Source organism: Panthera pardus, unplaced genomic scaffold, assembly GCF_024362965.1.
Source record: "Panthera pardus isolate Hobbes unplaced genomic scaffold, ASM2436296v1 HiC_scaffold_22, whole genome shotgun sequence".
Classification (NCBI taxonomy): Eukaryota; Metazoa; Chordata; class Mammalia; order Carnivora; family Felidae; genus Panthera; species Panthera pardus.
In genome coordinates, this window is record NW_026526788.1 from 6,932,269 (window position 1) to 6,956,242 (window position 23,974).

The following is a 23,974-nucleotide window of genomic DNA, read 5'->3' on the forward strand; positions in this document are numbered from 1 at the left end:
ATCACCTCCCCCGCAAGACCAATGTAAACATCACATCAGCAACACAGCTTCTCCTGACCCATGGGTTTTTGTAGGGCATAGGTCCCAGCAGCGTGGGCTCCGCAGAAGCTCATGGCAGATCCTGTTACAACTGGTGCCCCACCCACACACCCTCCATTCCCCCAGTGCAGGCAACAGGTTTCATCTCACAAACAGAGAAGCACACACCTTGTGAAAATGTGCGGCACAGGTCTGGGACCGAATACGGCCCACAATGGGCTAAGAGAGCCTCTGCAGACGACCGGACTAAAGGAAAAAAGTGGCCAAGGCACAAGAGCAGGGCATTTGCAACACACACAGGAGACATTCCCTGAAGTATAGGGTCGTGGAAAACAGGAGACATAGCACTGCAGGGCACTATAGGACCTCTTCCTCATAAAGCCATTACTGTCAAGAGGAGGAGATGTAGCAGACTTTCCCCAACAGACAGAAACAGATCCATAGAATTAGACAAAACGAGGAGACAAAGGAACATGTCCCAAATGAAAGAACAAGACAAAAGCACAGCAAGAGACCAAAGAGAAAAGGATAGAATATGACTGATAGAGAATTCAAAATAATGAGCATAAACATACTCACAGGACTTAAGAGCGGAAAACATCAGTGAGACCCTTAACATAGAGATAAAAAAGAATAAATCAGAGATGAATACAATAAGTGAAATTAAAAACACACTAAATGGAATAAATAGCAGGCTAGATGAAACAGATAAATGCATTAATGACCCAGAAGCCACAATTATGGAAAGTAATCAAGCTCAGTAGGTGTGAGAAAAAAATTACACAGAATGAGAACAGACTTAGGGAACTCAGGGACTCCATCAAGCATAATAACATTCGCATTACAGGGATCCCATAAGAAGTAGAAAAAGAGGGCAAAAATTTTATCTGAAGAAGTAACAGCTAAGAACTTCCTGAATGTGGGGAAGGAAACAGACATCAAGATCCAGGAGGCATATAGATCCCCCAACAAAATCAACCCAAGGATGTCCACACCGAGACACACAGTACCTAAAGTGACAAAAAGTAGTGATGAAGAAAAAAATTAAAAGCACCAAGAGAAAAGAAGACAAGTTACATACAAGGGGAAACCCTATAAAGATATCAGCTGATTTTTCAGCAGAAAATTTGCAGGCCAGAAGGGAATGGCATGATACATTCAAAGTGCTAAGAAGAAAAACTGTGCAGCCAAGAATACTCTATCCAGCAAGGCTCTCATTCAGTATACAAGGAAATACAAAGAGCTTCTCAAACAAAAACTAAAGGAGTTTATGACCACTCCACTAGCCATACAAGAAATGTTAAAGGGGACTCTTTGAGTGGCAAGGAAGACTATAAGACTTATTATAAAAAGTAGGAAACACAAAAGCAGTAAAAATAAATATATACGTAAATATCAGTCAAGAGATTCACAAAATAAAAATGACGCCACATACCTAAAATGTCAGGCAGAAAGGAAGAAAGAATAGGTTCAAACTTAGATGACCATCAACTTAATATAGACTGCTATGCAGAAGATGTTATGTACAAACCTAATGGTAACCACAAATCAAAAACCAGCAATAGATATGCAAAGAATAAAGACAAAGGAATCCAAGTATATCACTAAAGAAAGCCAAAACACTATGAAAGAGAGCAAGAGGAGTAGAGAAAAACTACAAAACAATCACAAAGCAAGTAACAACTTGGTAATAAATATATATCAATAACTACTTTGAAGGTAAATGGACTAGATGCTCTCATCCAAAGACATCGGATGACAGTGTGGGTAAAAAAAATAAGACTCATCTAATATGCTACCTACAAGAGACTCATTTCAGACCTAAAAGCACCTGCAGATTGAAAGTGAGGTGACGAAGAAACAGGCATCATGCAAATGGATGTCAAAGAAAGCCAAAGTAGCAATACTTATACTGGACAAAATAGATTTTAAAACAAGACTGTAACAAGGGACAAAGAAGAACACTATATAATAACGAAGGGGAGAATCCAACAAGAAGATACAAATATTTAGGCACCCAACTCGAGAGTGCCCAAATACACAAAACAGTTAATAACAAACATAAAAAACTGATCAATAGAAATACAATAATAGGGGACTATAACACCCCATTTACATCAATGGAAAGATCACCAAACCAGAAAATCAACAAGGGAAGAGTGTCTCTGAATGACACACCAGATCAGATAGATTTAACATATTTTCAGAACATTCCAACCTAAAACAGCAGATACATATTCTTTGCAAGTGCACACAGAACATTTTCCAGAATAGATCACTTATTAGGCCATAAAACAAGCCTCAACAAATTCAAGATCAAGTCATATCATGCATCTTTTCTGACCACAATGCTATGAAACTGGAAGTCAACCACAAACAAAAATCTGGAAAGAGCATCAATGCATGAAGATTAACTAACATGCTACTAAACAATGAATGGGTCAACTAAGAAATTGAAGAAGAAATCAAAAATTTCACGGGTACAAATAAAAAGGAAAATTTAACAGTCCAAAATCTTTGGGGTGCAGCAAAAGCAGTTCTAAGAGGGATGTTTAGGGCAATATAGGCCTACTCCAAGAAGCAAGAAAAATCTCCTTTCACATAAAGGAGCTACAAAAAGAATAACATAACTTAAAACCAGCAAAAGGAAGGAAATAATAAAGATTAGAGCACAAATGGTACAGAAAATTTAAAAAAATAGAACAGATCTATGAAACCAGTTCTTTGTAAAGATCAACAAAATTGATAATCCTCTAGCCAGACTCATAGAGAGAGGTGGGGAAGGGGGAGAGAGGATCCAAACAAAATCACAGATGAAAGAGAAATAACAACTGACACCACAGAAATACAAGCAATTGTAGGAGAATATTATGAAACAGTATATGCCCACAAATTGGACAACCTAGAAGAAATGGATAAATTCCTAGAAACATGTAGCATACCAAAACTGAAGCAGCAATAGAAAATTTGAACAGACTGATTACCGATAAGGAAATTCAGTGATCAAAAAACTCCCAACAAACAAAAATCCAGGACCAGACAGCTTCACAGGCAAATTCTACCAAACATTCCAAGAAGAGTTACTACCTATTCTTCTCAAACTACTCCAAAAAAATAGAAGAGGAAGGAACTTCCAAATTCATTCTATGAGGGCAGCATTACCTTGTACCAAAACCACATAAAGACACCACTAAAATAGACAACTACAGGCCAGTATCTCTGATGAACTTGGATGCAAAAATCCTCAACAAAATACTAGCAAACCAAATCCAACAACCGATTAAAAAAAATCATTCACCACAATCAAGTGGGATTTATTCCTGGGATGCAAGGGTGGCTCAATATTTGCAAATCAATCAGTGTGATACACCACATCAATGAGAGAAAGGACAAGAACCATACCATCATTTCAATAGATGCACAAAAAGCATTCAACAAAGTACAACATCCATCCGTGATCAATAACCCTCAACAAAGTAGGTTTAGAGGGAACATACCTCAACATAATACAGCCTTTATGTGGAAAACCCACGGCTAACATTATACTCAATAGGGAAAAATGGAGAGTTTTTTTCCCCCCAACGTCAGGAACAGGACCAAAATATCTATTCACACTATTTTTATTCAACATAGTAATGGAAGTCCTAGCCACAGTAACCAGACAACAAAAAGGAATAAAGGGTACTCAAGTTGGTAAGGAAGAAGTCAAACTTTCACTATCAGCAGATGACATGACACTATATACAGAAACTGTAAAGACTCCACCAAAAAACTACTAGACCTGAAAAATTAATTCAATAAAGTTTCAGAACATAAAGTCAACGTACAAAAATCTGTTGCATTTGTATACACTAATAAGGAAACAACAGAAAGAGAAACTGTGAAAACAATACCATTTACAACTGCACCAAAAATAATAGCTAGGAATAAACTTAAGCAAAGAGGTGAAGGACCCATATTCTGAAAACTATCAAACACTGATGAAAGAAACTGAAGATGACACAAAGAAGTGGAAAGACATTCTACGTTCATGGATTGGAAGAACAAATATTGTTAAAATGTTAAAAGCAACCTACATATTTAATGCAATTCCTATCAAAATACTAATAGCATTTTTCATAGAACTAGAAAAAATAATCCTAAGATTTGCATGGAACCACAAAAGCCCCAGAACAGCCAAGCGATCTTGAAAAAGAAAATCAAAACTGGAGCTACTCCAGATTTCAAGTCACATTACAAATCTATGGTAATCAAAACAATATGGTACTTATACAAAAATAGACACACAGATCAACAGAACAGAATAAAAAGCACAAAAATAAACCCACGATGTTATTGTCAATTAATCTTTGACAAAGGAGCCAAGAAGATGCAATGGGGAAGAGACAGTCTCTTCAACAATGGTATTGGAAAAACTGCACAGCTACATGCAAAAGAAGGAAACTGGGCCACTTAACACTGTGCACAAAAACTCAAAATGGATTAAGGACCTAAGTGTGAGACCTGAAACCATAAAAATCCTAGACGAGCACAGGTAGTACTTTTTCGACATTGGCCATAACAGTATCTTTCTAGACATGTCTCCTGAGGCAAGTGAAACAAAAGCAAAAATAAGCTATTAGGGGCTACATAAAAATAAAAACCTTCTGCACAGCAAAGGAAACAACCAACAAAACTAAAAGACAAACTACTGATTGGGAGAAGACATTTCCAAGTGACATATCTGATGAAAGGTTACCAAGTTATATAAAGAACTTATACAACCCAACACCAAAAAAAAACCCCAAATAATCCCAGACATTTCTCCAAAGAAGACATCCAGATGGCCAAAAAACACATGAAAAGATGTTCAGCATCACTCATTATCAGGGAAAGGCAAGTCAAAACCACAATGAGGTAGCACCTCACACCTTTTAGAATGGTTAAACTCAAAAACTCAAGTAACAGGTGTTGGCGAGGATGTGGAAAAAAAAGAACCCTTTGTGCACTATTGGTGGGAATGCAAACTGGTGCAGCCACTGTTGGGAGACAGCATGCAGGTTCCTTGAAAAATCAAAAATAGAACTACCCTACAATCCAGCAATTGCACCAGGAGGTATTTATGCAAAGACTATAAAAACACTAATTTGAAGGGATATATGCACCCCCAGGTTATTCCAGCATGATTTACAATAAACAAACTAAGGAAGCAGCCCAAGTGTCCATCGGTAGATGATTGGAAAAAGATGAAGCATATACATACGAAGGAATATTATTCAGCCATAAAAAAGAAAGAAATCTTGCCACTTGGCAACAACATGGATGGATCTGGAGAGTATAATGCTAAAGGAAATAAGCCAGTCAGAGAAAGACAATTACCATATGACTTCACTCATGTGTGGAATTTACGAAAGCAAAACAAAAACACAAAAAAACAAAAGAGAGAGACAAACCAAAAAACAAACAACTATAGAGAACAAACTGATGGTTACCGGAAGGGAGGTGGGGGGGAGGGGCTGAAATAGACAAAGCAGATTAAGAGTACACTATCTTGATGAGCACTAAGTAATGTATGGAACTATTGAATCACTATTTTGTATACCTGAAATGAACACAACACTATGTTTTCACACTTTGTTTTTTAGCTATATAGCACATTATTAAGTCAGCTGCAAGGTCTACAGATTAGACATCAGTATTATAATTAATGTTAATTTCCTGATTTTGTTAATTATGTTGTGGTTAGGTAAGAGAATAATCTTGTTTTTAAGGAAATACACACTCAAGTATTTAGAGGTAAAAGATCACCATGTTGGTAACTTAGACCCAAATGCTTCAGAAAATATTAACATATGTGTATAGAGAGAATAATGAAGCAAACATGATGAACATTTAGGGAATCTGAATAAAAAGTATATGAGGACTGCTATTATTATTCTTGCAATTTTTCTGTAGGTCTGAAATTATTTCAAACTAAAAAGTTAAAACATTTTATTCTTAAAGGAAAATTAGAATTTTTTAAAATTGTCCCTTTAGGAAGGACGTTGCTTCAGATAAGGCTCCCCCCCCCCCCCCATTTTTAAGGGTAACAAACTATAGACTGATTAGGTAAGAAAAGAAAAAAGTGAATGAAAATATAGCTCATAACTAATTACTGTTTAAGAATTAATTGTATCAACTGATGAATGGATAAAGAAATTGTGGTTTATATACACAATGGAGTACTATGTGGCAATGAGAAAGAATGAAATAATGGCCCTTTGTAGCACCTGGAAGGAACTGGAGAGTGTTATGCTAAGTAAAATAAGCCATACAGAGAAAGACAGATACCATATGTTTTCACTCTTATGTGGATCCTGAGAAACTTAACAGGAACCCATGGGGGGAGGGGAAGGAAAAAAAAAAGAGAGAGAGAGAGAGAGAGGTTAGAGTGGGGGAGAGAGCCAAAGCATAAGAGAGTCTTAAAAAATAAGAACAAACTGAGGGCTGATGGGGGGGTGGGGGGGGGGAGGGAAGGGTAGGTGATGGGCATTGAAGAGGGCATCTTTTGGGATGGGCACTGGGTGTTGTATAGAAACCAATTTGACAAGAAATTTCATACATTCAAAAAAAAAAAAAAGAATTAATTGTGCTAGATGCCAAAAAATGAAGTCTAAAATATAAGTATAGCTATTTTTTTTTTTTTTAATATAACAAGACCAAGTGCAAACCTGATACCAAGCCTGAGATTCTCCCACTTTACCCATGGTAATTCCACTCTAAATGTAAAATTGAAGGTCCAGTAGCATTACTTTTCTTTTTATTTGAGAGGGAGAGGGAGAAGGAGGGAGGGAGGGAGGGAGGGAGGGAGGGAGGGAGGGAGAGAGAGAGAGAAAGTACAAGACAAGGAGAGGGGCAGGGGGAGGAGAGAGATGGAGACAGAATCTTAAGCAGGCTCCACGCTCAGCACAGAGCCCAACACGTGGCTGGATCCCATGACCCTGGGATCATGACCTGAGCTGAAATCAAGAGTCAGACGCTCAGCCAACTGAGCCACCCAGGCGCCCCTGGTAGCATTACTTTTCTTATGATACAAGATGCACATCCAATAAAGCATGAAATAAGCGTCAGACATTGTAGATCCAATCCTAGAACAGGCCCCTGATTTTCCATCTGTTTTAGAATCATACTTTACTTCCATATCCAATCATCAATACCACTGGATACAAGCGTCTTCAAACCCATTTTGGTAATGAGTATAAAATCTTTAATAATCTCAGTAAAAAGGAGAGAGCTAGGGGCACCTGGGTGGCTCAATTAAGCATCCAACTCTTGATTTCAGCTCAGGTCATGATCCCAGGGTTGTGAGATTAAGCCCCACGATGGACTCGGTGCTGTGTGGAGCCTGCCCAGGATTCTCTCTCTCTCCCCCTCCCTGTCCCTCCCCTGCACGCTCTCTCAAAATAAATAAATAAAATAAAAATACTTAAAAAGGAGAGATCTAACAGTTTATGAATTTGATGACAGGTCTAAATCCATCAATAAAATATAAAGTTCATGTCTGTCTAAAAGCCCAAGAGGAAGCAATGTTTTCCTTATTCATATTTTTAAAATTTATTTTACCTCTGGACAGGGCTCCACATGGCAGTCTTTTATTGAACAATGGCCATCTTCTGCCCAGAAAGGACATGGTCGCTTCAGATTAACCTTGAGAGAGAGATTGGATTAACATTAGGATAGAAGTGTCACAGTCCGCATGCTAAGTGTCACTGTGTGGGCGCCAATGACATGCTGGTAAGAAGAAAAAGCTTCCTCTCCCGTGTCATCTATAGAGTTCAGAATCTTAAATGACTGCAGGTTTTCAGACACCCAGGTGTAATATTAATGTAAAAAAATAACTGTTATTAGTCCTCTGACACTTCCAGAAAGGAATAAAGTCCAAGCACACTGCTCATCTGCAGACCCTGGAAAGCATTTTCACAACTGTCGGCACCATGCCGTTACCTTACCCGTGAGGATTCGCTCATGCGCCCAGCCACCTAAACGTGCACCGAGCACCCACTATCTGCCTGGCACCATGGAGGTTCTGGGGCAAAAAGAGACACAAAAAGCACTTTCCCCCTGGAACTGATAATCTACTGGAGGGAATGAATGTTTAATTACAAACAAAAATCCAGAGTTTCACAATGGAAAATAATGGGGCTGGTGGATGGCAGCCTCTGAGGAGGTAATATCTCAGGATGGATCAAAGTTGGAGAAATTGTGCATTTGGATAAGGTGACAGAGCTTGAACAGTTGTGGGAACTGGAAAACAAAACAAAACAGTTTAACTAACTTTTAGTGGGAGAATGAGTGCAGACATAGGAAAGGGATGGACCATTTTATTTTTTTTAATTAAAAAAATTTTTTTTTTTTTATGTTTATTTATTTTTGAGACAGAGAGAGATAATGCATGGGCACGGGAGGGGTGGAGAAAGAGACAGAATCGGAAACAGGCTCCAGGCTCTGAGCTGTCAGCACAGAGCCCGATGTGGGGCTCGAACTCAATGGACTGCGAGATCATGACCTGAGCCGAAATCGGACGCCCAACCGACTGAGACACCCAGGCGCCCCAGGGATGGACCATTTTAACCATGTTGTTAAAAACTCTGGATTTTCTTATCTTGAACTTAACAGAAAGTGATTCAACAGGACTGCCAGATGGATTGCCTGAGCCAAAAATCAAAGTTTTATTCTTGTTTCTTCCCTCTGCTACCTCCATGCACAATTCATTATCCACTTCTTCCCACCACCTCCACTGCTTTTTTTTTTTTTTAATTTTATTTATTTTGAGAGAGAGAGGGAGGGAGGGAGGGAGGGGAATCCCAGGACTACCCCATGCTCCCTGCTTCTACTGTACAGCAGCCACAGCGATCCCTCTGAAACGTAATTCAGACGGTACCAATCCCTGCTCAACACCTTTCTGTGGCTTCCCGGCACCTTCAGAAGGAATCCCAGCTCTGTAGCAAGCGCCACTAGGCCCTCCCTCACCTGGTCTCCTGTGCACCTCCAGCCACGCTGGCCCTCCTGCCTGGAACATACCCCCTCCGGCCTGGAACATACCCAGCTCCTGGTCTCCAGGCCTCTACAGTGGCTCCTCTTTGCCTGGCCTGTTGCTCCTCCAGGTCTCACGGCCTGCTCCCCTCACCTCAGCCAGGGCTCTCTCAGATACCACCTCAGCAAAGAGTTTCCCTGACCAGACTCTCCAAAGCAGCACTCAGTAAGCACCCTACACCCTGTTTTTATTCTTTTCTAGCACTCACCACTACCTATTTCTGATTTACTTATTGCCTGCATCTCCCATTGTAAGGACTGAGATTTCGCCTTCTTCATTATTCTATCCCCAGTGCCTGGGATACTTAATAGACAGCTCAATCAATAGCCGTTAAATGAAGTGAATAACACCTACGACACAGAGGAAGAGGCAAAAACACGTGGAACTGGTGACACAAGGAGAGCGAGGTCAGCTCTGACCGTGGAGTTAATCAGGGGAGGCCTCCCTTCAGTTACATATAAAATGGGGAGGACTCGGATACAGGTTTCCTACAGAAAGAGATTTCCAGGCAGAGGGTTCGGGATGTCCGAAGACAACCTCTTTTGGGAACTGCAGGTTCCTTGAACTCCTGGCTTATGCGTCCAATGCCTCTTGGATCTGTCCACAGGTCATTCTTCTTGCCATCTCAGAAAACAGCAACCCCATTACTCTAGATTCTCGGGCCAAAATCCCAGCATCACTCTTGACTCCTTACTTTCTCACTCCACATCCAATACTTCTAAAAATTGGGTTAGTTCAAAACCCAAGTCCCTGTAACGGTCAGGAATGCCTTACGTGGCCTGTCCGTCTGCTCTCTGCCCCTTATTCACTGGCTCCCGGGCTGTTCCTCAAAACAGGAGGCACACTGTAGTGTCAGGGCCTTTGCTCCCACTGGTCCCTCTGCACGGGGTGTGCTCCCTCCAGATATCGACACGGCTTGCTCTCCTACTCTCTTTAGGTCTTCCCCAAATCCCACCTTCTCAGTTTGCTGCTTTATGTTGCTACATTTTAAACATTTAAAAAAATGTTTTTTTTAATGTTTATTTATTTTTGAGAGAGACAGAGCACAAGCAGGGGAGCAGCAGAGAGAGGGAGACACAGAATCTGAAACAGGCTCCAGGCTCTGAGCTGTCAGCACAGAACCCAATGTGGGGCTCGAACTCGGGAGCGGCGAGATCATGACCCGAGCTGAGGTCCAGTGCTTAACCAACTTAGCCACCCAGGCGCCCCTAAGTTGCTACATTGTAGACTAATCTGTCATGCAGCAACAGAAAACTAGTAACACAGAGCAAGGAGTGGACTGTGGTGGACACTGGAACATGCTGCTAACGTCATCCTTCAGGAAGGGCTTATTACCCCAGGCTTCCAAAAACATTGCAGGCAGCTGGCCTCAGCCGAAGACAGCCACTTAGCACAAGGTCACACCACTCCTTCCAACGGCGGCCTGCAAATGACTGATGGAGGGCTGCAGAGGCCTAGGTCTCTCTGGCAAGGGGGGAGAGTTCTGGAGGGCCATCCCGTCTCCAGGGCTCCCAGAGGGTCACCTGAGGTTTCCACAGAGGCAGACTCCCAGAGCTTCGCCTCCCTTCCGCCCGGTCCTTCCCTGAGCCGTCGCTTCCACGAGCAGTCCCTCAGTAACCTCTTGCACACCAACCACGGTCTCACCTGCTGCCCAGAGAACTGAGGCTGCAACGACTTGTCCAGCTCCAGGAAAAAAACATTGGTCCTTTTACTAGGATCACACTGAACGTATACGCCAACATGGAGAGAACCAACCTCTTGAGCTATAGACACACCTGTCCATTTCTTGAAGCCTACTTTTGGGTCTCCCAGTAGGGTTTTGAGGCTTCCTCCTCTAGGTCTTGCACATTTTTTGACTCACTCCTACATATTTCACCTTTTTTCACTGCTTATGTAAATGGGGATTTCTTTTCCATCATATCCTCTAACTTGTTGTTGTTTGTATTTATGAAGATATTGATTTTTGTACATTAACTTTATAGCCTGCGAGCTTAATGCATTTCTTATCACTTTTGTTCATTTTGTTACTTGAGTTTTCTAGTATACTTCTGTCATTTATAAAAGGAGACCGTTTTCCTTATTCTTTAAAAATGTTTATCCTCTAGCTGTTGTGATATACTAATCCCTCCAACAGTAAAGGAGATATGGGTGCCTCTGTCTTGGTCCCTCACCTAAGTGTGAACTCCTCTATTATTTCCCAGCTAGTAAGAGGTTGGCAATGCTCATGTTAGGATTAAAATGTTCATGTTTAGGAAGTATCCATCGTTCCTATTTTTAAAAAAATCAAGAATGTGTGTTTAATTGTGTTAAAGACCTAAAAGCCTTGTCCTTGCATTCTTAGAATAAGATGAACTTGGTCAGGACATACTTTTTTGTAGTATGCTCACAACTCAGCATTATCTTTGATTTCACCTCTACCTTCAGAGCTTACATTCACACCATCAGACAAGTTTTTGGTGTGACCTCTTAGATATAATGCTCATTTGCTCACTTTTCACCTCTTCCAAGGCTACTGCCCTATTCCAAACCCGTTACCTTCCATCTGCAGAAGCCTCCTACGTGGTTTTTCTCTATTTCCTGTCTCACACCCTTAGTCTATTTTGTACAAATCCCTCCACAAACTGATCACACCTACACTAAAATTCAACATCCTTATGTGGTGAATAGGGCCTTCTAATTTTTTTTTTAATCTGGCCCCTACCCACTTTTCCAACTCTCCATCTCACTCACTTTGCTCCAGCCTATCCCTGTCTTCTTATTCCTCAAACACTCTAGACCTTTACAAACCTGCAGTTCTTCTCCCCTTCCCTGGAATGTTCTTTCCCCATATCTCGTCATGGCTTTCACGTCACGTAGGTCTTCACTCAAATGGCACAGTAGGAATACCTTCCTTTCCTGGTCATCCTCGTCAAAGATAAAGCTACCTACCATCCCCACCCCATTAATTACTCTGTATCTCCTACTTTATTTTTCTCCATAGCACTTACCGTATAACCATATGAAATTATATTTCATTGTTGATTGTTTGCCTTCCTAATCAGAATAAAAGCTTCATGAAGTCAGAGTCTTTGTGTTATTCACTATTGTATCCACAGCACTTAGAATAGGGCCTCCCACAGAATAATCATTCAATAAATACTCCATGACTAAAGGAATGGAACGGATAGTACAAGAAATTGTAAACACCAACTACAACAGCCAGCTGACCAGTCGACAGGGGCAGACTGGTGCCTCAACCTGTACACCCTTGTGTGCTCAATCACCAGTAGGTATGTGCATGTTTACAATTCACCTCTTCTCTTAGCTTTCCTTTCTGCCACTGGTGAACGTACAGGATACTCTGGTGATTAAATGTCCCTTTAGTTTAATTCATAGGTTGACAGAACTAGAAAAGGAGTGGGTATCACTGCTATCCTTGCCATGGAGATAAATCCATTAACTAGATTAGTGCATGACCCTCCCTTGGGAGAACAGGAGTATGTTCCCATTACACATGGAGCAATTTTGTTAAATTGGGTAGAACGTTTTTTTAGAACATTGTTCTTTCTGCCTGTCCAACTTTCATTTTTCCTTCTTCTGTAACATCCTCTAATATTCCTTTAAGAAACAATCACTTCCCTTATATTTACGCAAATAGGATTGCTAACCAAAGTGTCTTTCCCTCTTTTGGTCAATTAGACACTTATAGAAGTGTTCTGCCAGAAATTTGACACCTGTACAAAGTGTTGCAAAAATATGGGAAATTGATTCAAGATTTTGGTGGTACCATAAAAAGAATGGCCATTAGTTCCTCCTCTAAATTTTTTTATCCTCAAAAATATTTAAAGACTAAGATAACCTATGTAGGATAAGGATTAAAAAAAAAGTGTAAAATCATGCTCAATTTTTAAAATAAACTAAAAATGAAAATCAGAGAACTTATGAGCACAAGAGCATAGGCTAAGCAGAACAGCAGCTTCTAAAATATCGTTCTTAAATTTAAAATACCGTTCTTTTGAATGTTGCCTCATTTCTCCTCCCTTTAAGTTGTTATGGTTATACTTGGAGACGACTATTAGGTTTAAGAACCGATTCTGCAGTTTTACTATGAATGGTGCTTGTACCCTCAGCCTGGGGGCCAGCCCTTCTGGTGAATGTCTGCCACAGGGGTACTTTGTACAGCTAACAATGCTAACACAGGCCACTGCCATCAGCACAGCAGAGAACCTGGGTCGGTGTCTAGATGGAGGAGGCAACGTCACAAGGAAGGCTGACCAAGGAAGTCTGGCATTTTGAGCTTCCGTGGAATGAGTCTCTGTCTCAAAAACAAAACTTGAAAGATGACGAATCCCCCAGGCACAGCAAGAGGGTTCAGATTCTTTGTGTTCAAAAAGACTATCAGGTTTCACCACAATACTTAATACATTCCAACGATAAAACACACAGAGGGTGCTGAGAAGAGTCAAAATGGGCTTTCAAAAGGGTCATAAAAGTCACATCTGTAGACGGCTGTATAAAAACCTTTGCTACGAATGGAATCAAAAATTGTAACTGTACCTTGTAATAACGGAAGTAGTCTCTCTCTTGCAATTTTTTTATTTTGGGGAAGATTTTGAAGGTGTTAAAGTTATCAATGCTATCAATATCACACAAGCAATCATCCAGGACTCCGGTGACCTGTGGGGTGGAAAATATATACACAAACATAAAACTTTAAATATGTGCATTACTGATATTCCAACCTTAATTTGTTAATTCAAGGTAACAAGTCTTCATTAACTGAGATATAAAACACTAAAGCAATCATTTACTTTTTACTATGGCCAATTAAGACACAATAGAAGGATCAGATACACCTATTCTGAAGAACTAAGCATTAATGTTTAATGCCTAAAGAGAAATATATGAAACATACAGAAATTCCAACAAGTATTTGGAATGCTAAAGCCATTTCTTCCAAGATTAACCTAGAAGTCACAGACTGTAAGAATATTGCTGTAGTAGCCTTATCTTTCTTTTCCACTGCCATTTATGGAACACTTATAGGATAGGCATGGTGATAAGAACATTACATGTTACCTCTTTTTTAAAAAAATATTCTATGAAATAGGTATTATCCTCATTTTACACCTAAGAAAATCAAGGCTGAGCACGGTTAAAATAATTTTTCCCAAGTAGCAATGAGACTTAGTCCTAAGTCAATCACACTTAAAAATACATGCTTTATCCACTACTCAAAGTATCCATTAATGCAACAGAAACTGATATTTACAAAGGGAGTTCAGAATCCAAAACTTCCATAAAACATTCTTCCGCTAAATTTTAAAATGGGACTCACTGACATCCATGTCTTGGATGAATCTTCAGGGAATCAGGCTGAGTGAAAAAAGCCAACCCCAAAAGGTTACATACTATGTGGTTTCATTTTTACATTTTGGAAATGGAGAACAGGTTATTGGTTGCCAGGTTAAAGACTGGAGGAGGGAAGGAGGTGGAGTGGGGGCGTATGTTGAAAAGGAGGTCAAGTGTGGTTATAAAAGGGCAAGAGGAAGGATCCCGTGGTGATCAAATTATTCAGTATCTTGACCATGGTGGTGGATACATAAACCTAAACATGATAAAAGTGAAAAGAATACATACACACACAAATGAGACAAGGGGGAATCTGAAGACCAGCAGACTGAATCAGTGCCAATGTCCTGGTGATAATACTGCACTGTACGTTTATAAAATGTTACCATTGGGGAAAACTAGATGAATTGTAGGTGGCATTTCTTTGTATTATTGCTTACAACTGCATGGAACCTACAATTATCTCAATTGAAATTAAAATTTAAAAACAAAAAGGGGACCCAGTCTTTTAAAGGTCATTCACATGATCCACTGGAGGAATCTATGCAAAGAAAGACCAGAACCTGGAAACCAGAACATCCCAGTTGTTTCTTTCTCAGGCTTTGCCCCTAGGGCTGTAAATAAGTCCCCAAACTCTCTACAACATAAAGAGAGGTACATTCTCTTTAAAGAACAAAGGATCATTAACAAGAATTTTAGCTCTAGAATTCCATATGCTTTACTATCCTAGTTACTAAGATCCTGTCACCAACTCTACTGAAATTCATTCCATTTCTCAAGCTTACTATTTATAAAACCTCAAATTCTAAGTAATAGGGATGGGGGGGTAGAAATAAGAACCAAAAGCTTTCTATGTTTTAAAAATATTTTCTCCAGATATTTCTCTTTCGTATAAATTTTTCTTAAATTGTTTATTTTTAGTTAGTAAACCACCACAGTTTATTTTTTAAAGATGTTTTAATTGTGGTAGGGGTTGGGGTAAGGTATACAAAATTGTCACGTACCTACTTCTAACTCTTAAAGACAACTACTAAGACAAAAACCTGTATATCACCAAAATTTTTTAAAAAATACAAATACAGCTATTTTTTTAAGTCCCTTTCTAACTACATTCATCTTCCTCCTCACGGAGGTAGAATATCTTGTTTTTGTTATTTTTCTTTGTAATTTCATCACATGTGATATATATCCTGAAGCAATATACTTAAGAGCTCATTTTTGAACTTTAATATTAATGGAATCTATTGTGGGAATTATGTTGTAATATACTTCTTTTGCTAACATTTTGACATCTACCCAAAATAATGAGTTTTCTAGTAGCTCATTCATTTTCCCTGCTGTAAATGTTACATTACATGAAAATATCATAATGTATTTGTTCTACTGTTGACCCATAAGGTAGGCAGAATGATGCCCCCCAAAGATATCCATACCCTAATTCCTAAAACCTGTAAATCTGTTATTGTATGCGGTGGAAGGGACTTTGCAGACATGATTAAGTTAAGGATCCTGAGATGGTAAGATTACACTGGATTATTTGGGTGGACTCAATACTAAGAACCTTGAAAGAGGAAGACAAGAGTGTGAGTCAGAGACACACTGGAAGATGTTACACTACTGGCTTCTAAGATAGAAGAGGCCACATGCCAGAAGCACCGCAGCCTCTAGAAGCTTGGAAAAGGCAAGGAATGATTCTCCCCTAGAGCCTCCAAAAAAAATAAATAAATAAAAAAGGCAGCCTTGATTTTATCCCTGTGAAACCCACGTTAAGCTACTAAGTTCGTGGTAATTCGTTAGAGCAGTAACAGGAAACTAATACAAAACATATGTAGGTTGTTTCCAGATTTAGCTAAATAATGCTACACAAAGGTTTGCCATGATCTCGTTACGTATATGTATGAGTTTCTCCAGCTTATATGCTTAAAGTGGAATTACTATAGCTTATTTTCAAAATAGGTTACCAATTTACAACCCTATCCAACAGCAGATGGAATTACTGCTGAATTATCTCCTTACCAATATTGGATATTGTTTTTATTTTTGCCAATCTAGTAAGAACGAAAGGGTATCTGATTTTTGTACTAATGAGGTATAATGTTTTATAAGACATTTGTAATTGCTCCTTGTGTGAAATACCTGTTTGTCCTTTCTCATTTTTCTTTTTTTAAAGATTTTTTAAAGTTCATTTATTTTGAGAGAGAGAGAGCGAGCTGGGGAAGGGCAGAAAGAGAAGGAGAGAGAGAGAGAGAGAGAGAGAGAGAGAGAGAGAGAGAGAGAGAATCCTAAGCAGGCTCCACACTGCCGGCACGAAGCTCAATGCAGGGCTTGAACCCACAAACCATGAGATCATGACCTGAGCCAAAACAGAGAGTCGGATGCTTAACCAACTGAGCCACCCGGATGCCCCTTTTTTTCATTTTTTTACTGGGTTGTCTTTTTCATACTGACCTGCAGGAATCAGTACCGCTTTCCCCACTCTATTACATTCTTCTGGAACTCCAATCACACAAATTAGACCGTGTCTCATAAGCTCTCTTTAAAATCTACTATCCCATTATTTTTCTGGGCTTCATTCTGAATTTGCATTTATTTTCCCTTCATTTATTCATTCATTCATTCATTCATTCATTCAACCTATTTGAGGACCTACCTAACATGAGCCTTGCACTGTTCTAAGTGCTGAGGATGCAGAAGTAGAAGGAAAAAAAAAAAAAGGCAAAAATCTCTGCCCTCCAGGGGCTTCCAGATGGTAATAAAGGGACAGGAAAACTAGGGAATGGAGACCATCAGTGCAGAACTGAGCTCCTACTATTTTAGAAAGTATAATTTAAAAAGGTCTCAGTGAAATTTTGGCAAATTTTGGTAATACTTCAAGGGGGAAAAGGAACAAGCCGCGCTATGTGGGGGGTGTGCTTTGTGGGAGCGTGGGGGCACGCATGCCAGGCACTGGGAATACAAAGCTCAAGGCCCTGAGGCAGTATGCTCACCTGAAGTTCCTGAGGAAATAGGACAAGGACTATGTCGTATGTAAAAAGGAGAAACAGGAGACCATTTTAAGACTCTGGCCTTTACTGGAACCTGGCGTTTTCTCACACCAACCAATTCTCCCACTCTCCAACGCGAACTGGGCGCCCAATTCAGTTCTGATGCTATCTGGAGTTAGAGCAGACCTCACAGATTAGGGGTTCAGTCACACACCACGATCCCCACTTTAGGTATCACCGCCAAGCTCCAGGCCACCTGTACGTCTGACTGACCGGCTATGAACTGGGGGTTCCAATGACTCTCAAGTTCAGTAATTTGCAATGGCATATAGAACCAGAGAAACACTTACCTTATATGTACTGGTTTATTGTTAAGATACAACTCAGGAAGCACCAAATGGAATAGGTGCAGAGGGAAAGCTACTGGGAGTGCAAGTTCAGGGCTTCCATGCCTCTGAGCCACCCTCCCAGAAAGTCTATGTTTCGCCCACCTGGAAGCTCATCCATCTTGTTTTAAGAGCTTTTATATTTTTCAAAATTTTTTTATGTTTATTTTTGAGAGAGTGCTAGCAGGAGAGGGGCAGAGAGAGAGGGAGGCAGATTCTGAAGCAGGCTCTAGGCTCTGAGCTGTCAGCACAGAGCCTGACTCAGGGCTCGAACTCAGGAACTGTGAGGTCATGACCTGAGTGGAGTCAGAGGCTCACCCAAATGAGCCACCCAGATGCCCCAAGAGCTTTTACGGAGCTCTGTCTCCAGCATCCCTCTCCCCGTCCCAGTGGTCATGGGTGGGGCTAAAATTCCAATGCTCTAATCACTTGGCGTGTCTGATGATCAGTACCACCCTGAGGTGATCTAGGGGTTCCCATTAGGATAAATAGGTGTGATTAAAAGGGGTTCATTATAAATAACAAAAGGCATTCCGACTATTCTGGAAATTCCAAGGTTTTTCTTTTTTTAGTATTTATTTTTGAGAGAGAAGAGAACAGAGCAGGGGAGGAACAGAGAGAGGCAGAGAGAGAATCCCAAGCAGGCTCCACACTGTCAGCACTGAGCCCAATGAGGGGCTCCATCCCACTAACCGTGAGATCATGACCTGAGCCAAGATCAAAAGTGGGACGCTCAACCAAATGAGCCACTCGGGTGCCCCGCCTATCCAGATCTAAAGATGAGAATCCTGTTCTGGAGATTTTGACAATCAGTTATATAGGTGGTATTTAAAGCTGAGAAACCAAATGAGAGAACCAAGATAGAGAAGGGAAAGAGTACACGACCTGAAACCTGAGGCTGAAATAACTAGCGGTCAGTAGTAGCAGAGGAGAAGTAAGCAAAGGACACTAGTACAGCCAGCCTAAAAGAAAGGAAGAAAATCAGAAAAGTACAGTATCCTGAAAGCCCAAAGAAATAAGGTATTTCAAGGAGAGTAAGCCATGAGCTGTGGGGAACAAAATGCTGTCTATAGGTAAAGCTAAGGTTTAAAAACTATTGGCTTTAGTGACAAGACAGACATTAATGACCTTGACAAGAACAGTTTCGGAGAGGTAGGGGCGAAAGTCTGACTGGAATAGGCTGGCGAGAGGACCAGAATAGGACGAATAAAGATAATTCCTTTGAGGAGTTTTTCCATAAGGGGAACAGAAAAAGGGAGCAGAGCCAGAAAAGATGGGTGGGTCAAGACAGAACTTTAAAATAGAATTAACAGTATGTTTTAGGATGACAGTAACAATCCATCAGACAAGGAAAAATTAATGATCCAGGAGAGAAAAAAGATTTGCTCAAAACATGATCTTGAAAGAAGGAACTGGGACCTAATATATGAGAGGGATTGGCTTTTGATAAGAGTTCACAGTTCATCTATGGCAATCCATTGGAAGGCAAAATGTCAGGGAACAGAGACAAATGGGTGCATAAATATGGATTACATTGTTAGTGTGAAGTATGAAACGAAGAAAAGGAAAAGTGGGGCACCTGGGTGGCTCAGTCGGTCAAGCACCCAACTTCGGCTCAGGTCATGATCTTGGGGTCTGTGAGTTCAAGGCCCTGCATCCGGCTCTGTGCCGACAGCTCAGAGCCTGCAGCCTGCTTCGGATTCTGTGTCTCCCTCTGTCTCTGTCTCTCAAAAATAAACAAACATTAAAAAAAAAAAAAAAAAAAAGGAAAAGTATCGGAGGATTAGAAAAAGACATAAAATGGTTGCCTGATTCAGGAATCATTTCTTCTGCTGGATATAATCAGCTATTTAATCCATCCATGGAGTTTTTAATTTCATCTCTAGAAATCCTATCACACTGTTTTAATCTTTTTGATCATTCTTTAAAATCTCTTGTTCCCTTTTCACAGTTTCAGGTCAGTGTCCCTATCTGTGACCCCCACCCCTTTGTATTTCAATTCACTATGTCTCCTGTGTTTAAATTATGTCTGATATTTTCAGAATCTAAGGTTATCACAGGTCTTTTTCTATAGGCTATATTTCCATTATCTCATTCACGGTGCCTTGTGTTTTGTGATTTTTGACTATTAGCTGCTTATTCTCCTTGGCACGGGCTCTTGAAGACTTCTTTAGGGTTTGGGTTGAAAATAAATTCCTCCAGAGGGGATGGACATTTGCTATTACCAGTAAGCTGGGGGCATACCAACCTGGGTCTGCTATAAATCAAATTTTCCACTTGAAGCTTTTCCCAGCATAGGTGGCATGAATTTGGCCTGCAAACCTTTATAGGAACAAGTTCATGGTTACAAATTCTCGAGGGAGTTTCCCCCCCACTCCCCTTCCCTGGCAAGCTTCTTACTCTCCCCTTATTCCTGGTAGGATTCATTTCTCATGTTGAGGCCGTAGCTCTTTGGAGTTCAAGCTTTATGATGGGGTCTTTTAGTTTCCTCTCTTTGGGCACACAACCCTTATTTCTTGTCCATTCCACACCAAGGAGCAATTAAAGCAGAAACCCAGGGTCTTCAGGGTTTGGGGGAAATCCTCAGGGTCATGGACTGGAGCAGCACTGTTTGAGTCTCAAGATCTGACTTTCCACTGGGGGCTGGGGAGCTCTATGTATTCTTTGATTTCATGCCACCTCAGAAATGCATTTAGAAAGATTTAAAAATACATCTGACTAAAATTACTTCTTTACAGGAAGATTAACTTGTCATATCATTTGTATGCACAAGGTCTTTAGTTTCTAGTGCTTTCCAGACTACAAAGCCCATTCGCATTTAATTTATAAGAAAACGGAGTATGAGATATACAAATGCCTATCATTTTAAGTGTTCAAAAATAACTTTATGCTTTCATTGCAAGGAGACGTAGTCGATATAGTCCTCTCCTTAAATGATTTCTTTTAAATGGAGGTGTTTTCTTTTTAAAAAAAAAAAAATTTTTTTTTTTAACGTTTTTATTTATTTTTGAAACAGAGAGAGATAGAGCATGAACGGGGGAGAGTCAGAGAGAGAGGGAGACACAGAATCTGAAACAGGCTCCAGGCTCTGAGCTGTCAGCACAGAGCCTGACGCGGGGCTGGAACCCACGAACTGCGAGACCGTGACCTGAGTTGAAGTCGGACGCTTAGCCGACTGAGCCACCCAGGCGCCCCAGGTGTTTTCTTTTTTAAATCGAATTCTTCCCTTTATGCTTTATTGGGCTTTCTCCCCCCCACCCCCCACCAAGAAAGAACTATCTTAGTTGCACTTTTTTTATTTTCCTGGGTCTCCCTCAGATTTCTATACCCCAAAGAAGCAGGCATACAGAGATGTACTGCACAGAAGAAAACGGGGCCTACGAGGGGCCCAGTTCAACCTTGTTCACTTAACAAGTGTGGTATTAGTCATGTAAGCTTTTTGAACTTCAGTTACCTCAATAGCCCCACTTCTGAGAAGTATCCAATAAAATGAGATAATGTATATTTAAACGTGTTAGAGATTAAAGTACTATCTAAAATGTGCTCCAACTTCTATATTAGAAAGTACCACTGGAAACAAAAACCAAACGTATCCACTTTGGAGGACTGTTTGGAACAATGCTACTTTGAATATGCACAAATCTTTAATTTTTAAACTACAGGTATTCATTTGGACATGATGAAATGACATATATTCATTTAAATACAATAAAATAAAAATTTTACCTTAATAAATTGCATGTGTAACGTGCAATTATAAAACATTAACACATGTAACTAGCAGATAAAGATGACTAAAATGAAGCTTCTAGATTGATGGCAACGTATACAATTAATATAAGGCATAAAAAGGAAAAATGACAAGAATCCCATTTTAGAAAAATATCTAAATGTACATGCCACTCAAAAACAATCACCCAACCAGTGATTAGAAAATAATTTTGCTAAAGGTAATTTGGGAAATTTACTTTTTATTAATATAGTAGATACTCCCACCCAGATTTCCGCTACTTCAGTGTTTTCTAGGTGGGGTTCAAAAGGTAGCTCACAGGATAATTGCATTACAGCTACTTACACGGCTCATTTAAAATTGCTGATCCCTGGGGCACATCCGGATCCACTAAATCAGAACATGTGGCGGCGGCAGGGCCAGAGAATCTGCATTCTAACACGCTCACCAATACCAAAACCAAGTCTGCCCCCTTTTATTTTTAGCACATCATTCATTTGAAAAAAATACCCAAACGCGAACAAAACAGGCTATTCGGGCATTCTGGGACTGAGTGCAGGACACCCTAACGCCCTGAAAACAGCGTGCGAACCGTCAGAAAAACATGTTTACACGGCTCCGCTCACAGCTTCGGTTTTTCTCAGCAGTGAGTATTAATTGCCTACAATGACATCTCCCCTCATTATCGAGCCACCTGAGACACGGTTCCTTCCTCTCTCTCTCTTAGCAGTTTTGCCACTTTGCAGCAGGTGCAGACGAGGCGCGGCTGCACCTGGCAGTCTATTCAGAACCTTCTGTAGAAAAGCAGTCAGCACCGCTCTCCAGGCACAAGGCTGTGTGGTCAGCTAACCTTCCCACGTCCGGCGTGTTGACAACACGTCTGTAGTAACACTGTTTCACAAAGGCAGCCCCTCAACTCTAGCCCACCCTCCTGCCATCACCTCGCTGCTCACAGACCTGCAAAGGCCAGCTCCCCCCCCCCCCCCCCCACGTCTCTTGCTTGGGCTCATCCGGAGATGCCACAAGTTGGGTGGAAATACAGCAGTGCCAAGGAAAGATGCCAGAGCGAGGGTAGCAGCCGAGGGGCTTAGAGAGCCCCAGAAGTTCAAGCAAGTTGGTGAGTCCCGTCCCCTCCCTATGCACCCCACTTCTGCGGGGCGCGGGGTCCACCTCCCCTCCCTCCTGGGAGGGACGGGAGGGCTTCACCGTTTCTACGCGTGTTGTCTCCCCCCCAAACCGCGGATGACGTTTTCATTCCCGTCTCCTCTCCCGCCACACTCCCAGCCGCTTAAAAAAAAATCAGAAAAGGAAAACGAAAACACCTCAGGGGACCGTCACCATCTTCCTCTTTTTGCTGCCATCACCCCGCGAGCGTCGCCATCCCCCGCACACGGCACGCGGCTCGCGGACGTTTCCTGGACGTGACGGTTCGGTTCCAGACCCCGGTCCCTTTCCGCTCGCCAGAAATCCCCCTCGGGGTCCGGCGCCGGCCCTCTCCCGGAGCCCCAGCCCCGGCCCGTTCGCCACCGCCGCGGGCGTTCGGCCGGCGTCCCCGCCCCGCCATCACTCGGGCTCACCTGGGCCTCGACGACGCTCGGGAGGAAGCTCAGGGTGACCAGCAGCTGCACTGCGGCCGCCGCCCCCTGCCCGGCGCCGGCCCGCCGGGGCCCCCGGCTCATGCTGACCTCTCCCCCCACCGCGGCCGGCCGGGCCCCTCGGGGCCGGGGAACGGCGGGCGGCCCGGGCGACGACCCAAGGGGACGGCTCCCGGCGGCTAAGAGGCTCCAGGGTCAGAGGTCTGAACGCCCGTCCCGAGGAGGGGGCCGCTCTCCCCAGCTCCCGGCAGCTGCGAGTGAGGCTGAAGAGCCGAGCGCCCCCACTTCATCCCCTAGGCGGCCCCGCCCCCGGCTTCCCCTTCGCCCCGGCCACGCCCCCCCCGAGCGCGGGGCCTTGTGGGAGTTGTGGTCTCGCGCGGCCGCGAGGGGGCCTCCTGCCGGAAGGCGGGGCAGGGGGCCGAGAGAACCCGGGAACTACAACTGCGGAGGCCGCTCCGCCTCCCCGGGGCCTTGGGCTCCACGGCGGCCAATGAGGCAGGACCACGAGGGCCTCCAAAACAAGAGGAGGTGGCGCGGGGAGCGCTCCTCCCGGCCGGCCGCCGTCTCCTCTCCCCCTCCCCGGGCGGTTGCTCCTGGAAACCGGGGGGAGGGGGGGCCGCCCCGCCCCGTACGTTGCTCCTTAACATCGCACAGCCGCCAGGCTTCGGGATCCGCCCGCTACCTAAGCAAATGAGGAACCAGTGGTGCAGGATCTTCGACTTTCGAGCCGAAGCGTTTTCTTGGTTCATTCAGTGTTCTGTGGCTTCACATCTACTGCAAGTGCATTATAAGAATCAGCCACCTCCACCTGCTACTTGGAGAGGTGACTTCGGCTCCTCTTTTATTTTATACGCCCC

General features: G+C 42.1%; 1 protein-coding gene across 5 annotated transcripts in view; it reads right to left on the reverse strand.

The window, feature by feature from the left end:
- ERO1B (endoplasmic reticulum oxidoreductase 1 beta) overlaps positions 1 to 23,430 on the reverse strand; it is a 62,046-nt gene extending 38,616 nt beyond the window's left edge. For 2 of the 5 annotated variants that reach the window (XM_053910215.1, XM_019418929.2), the window contains exons 1-3: positions 23,100 to 23,430; positions 13,628 to 13,747; positions 7,621 to 7,704 (exon numbers count right to left, since the gene is read on the reverse strand). In XM_053910215.1, coding sequence (XP_053766190.1) covers positions 7,621 to 7,704; positions 13,628 to 13,747; positions 23,100 to 23,201 — 306 coding nt within the window. In that variant the 5' untranslated portion in view covers positions 23,202 to 23,430. The remainder of the gene's footprint in view (positions 1 to 7,620; positions 7,705 to 13,627; positions 13,748 to 23,099) is intronic. The other 3 variants (XM_053910214.1, XM_019418927.2, XM_019418930.2) reach the window with 2 other exon arrangements.
- Positions 23,431 to 23,974: the final 544 nt, after the last annotated feature.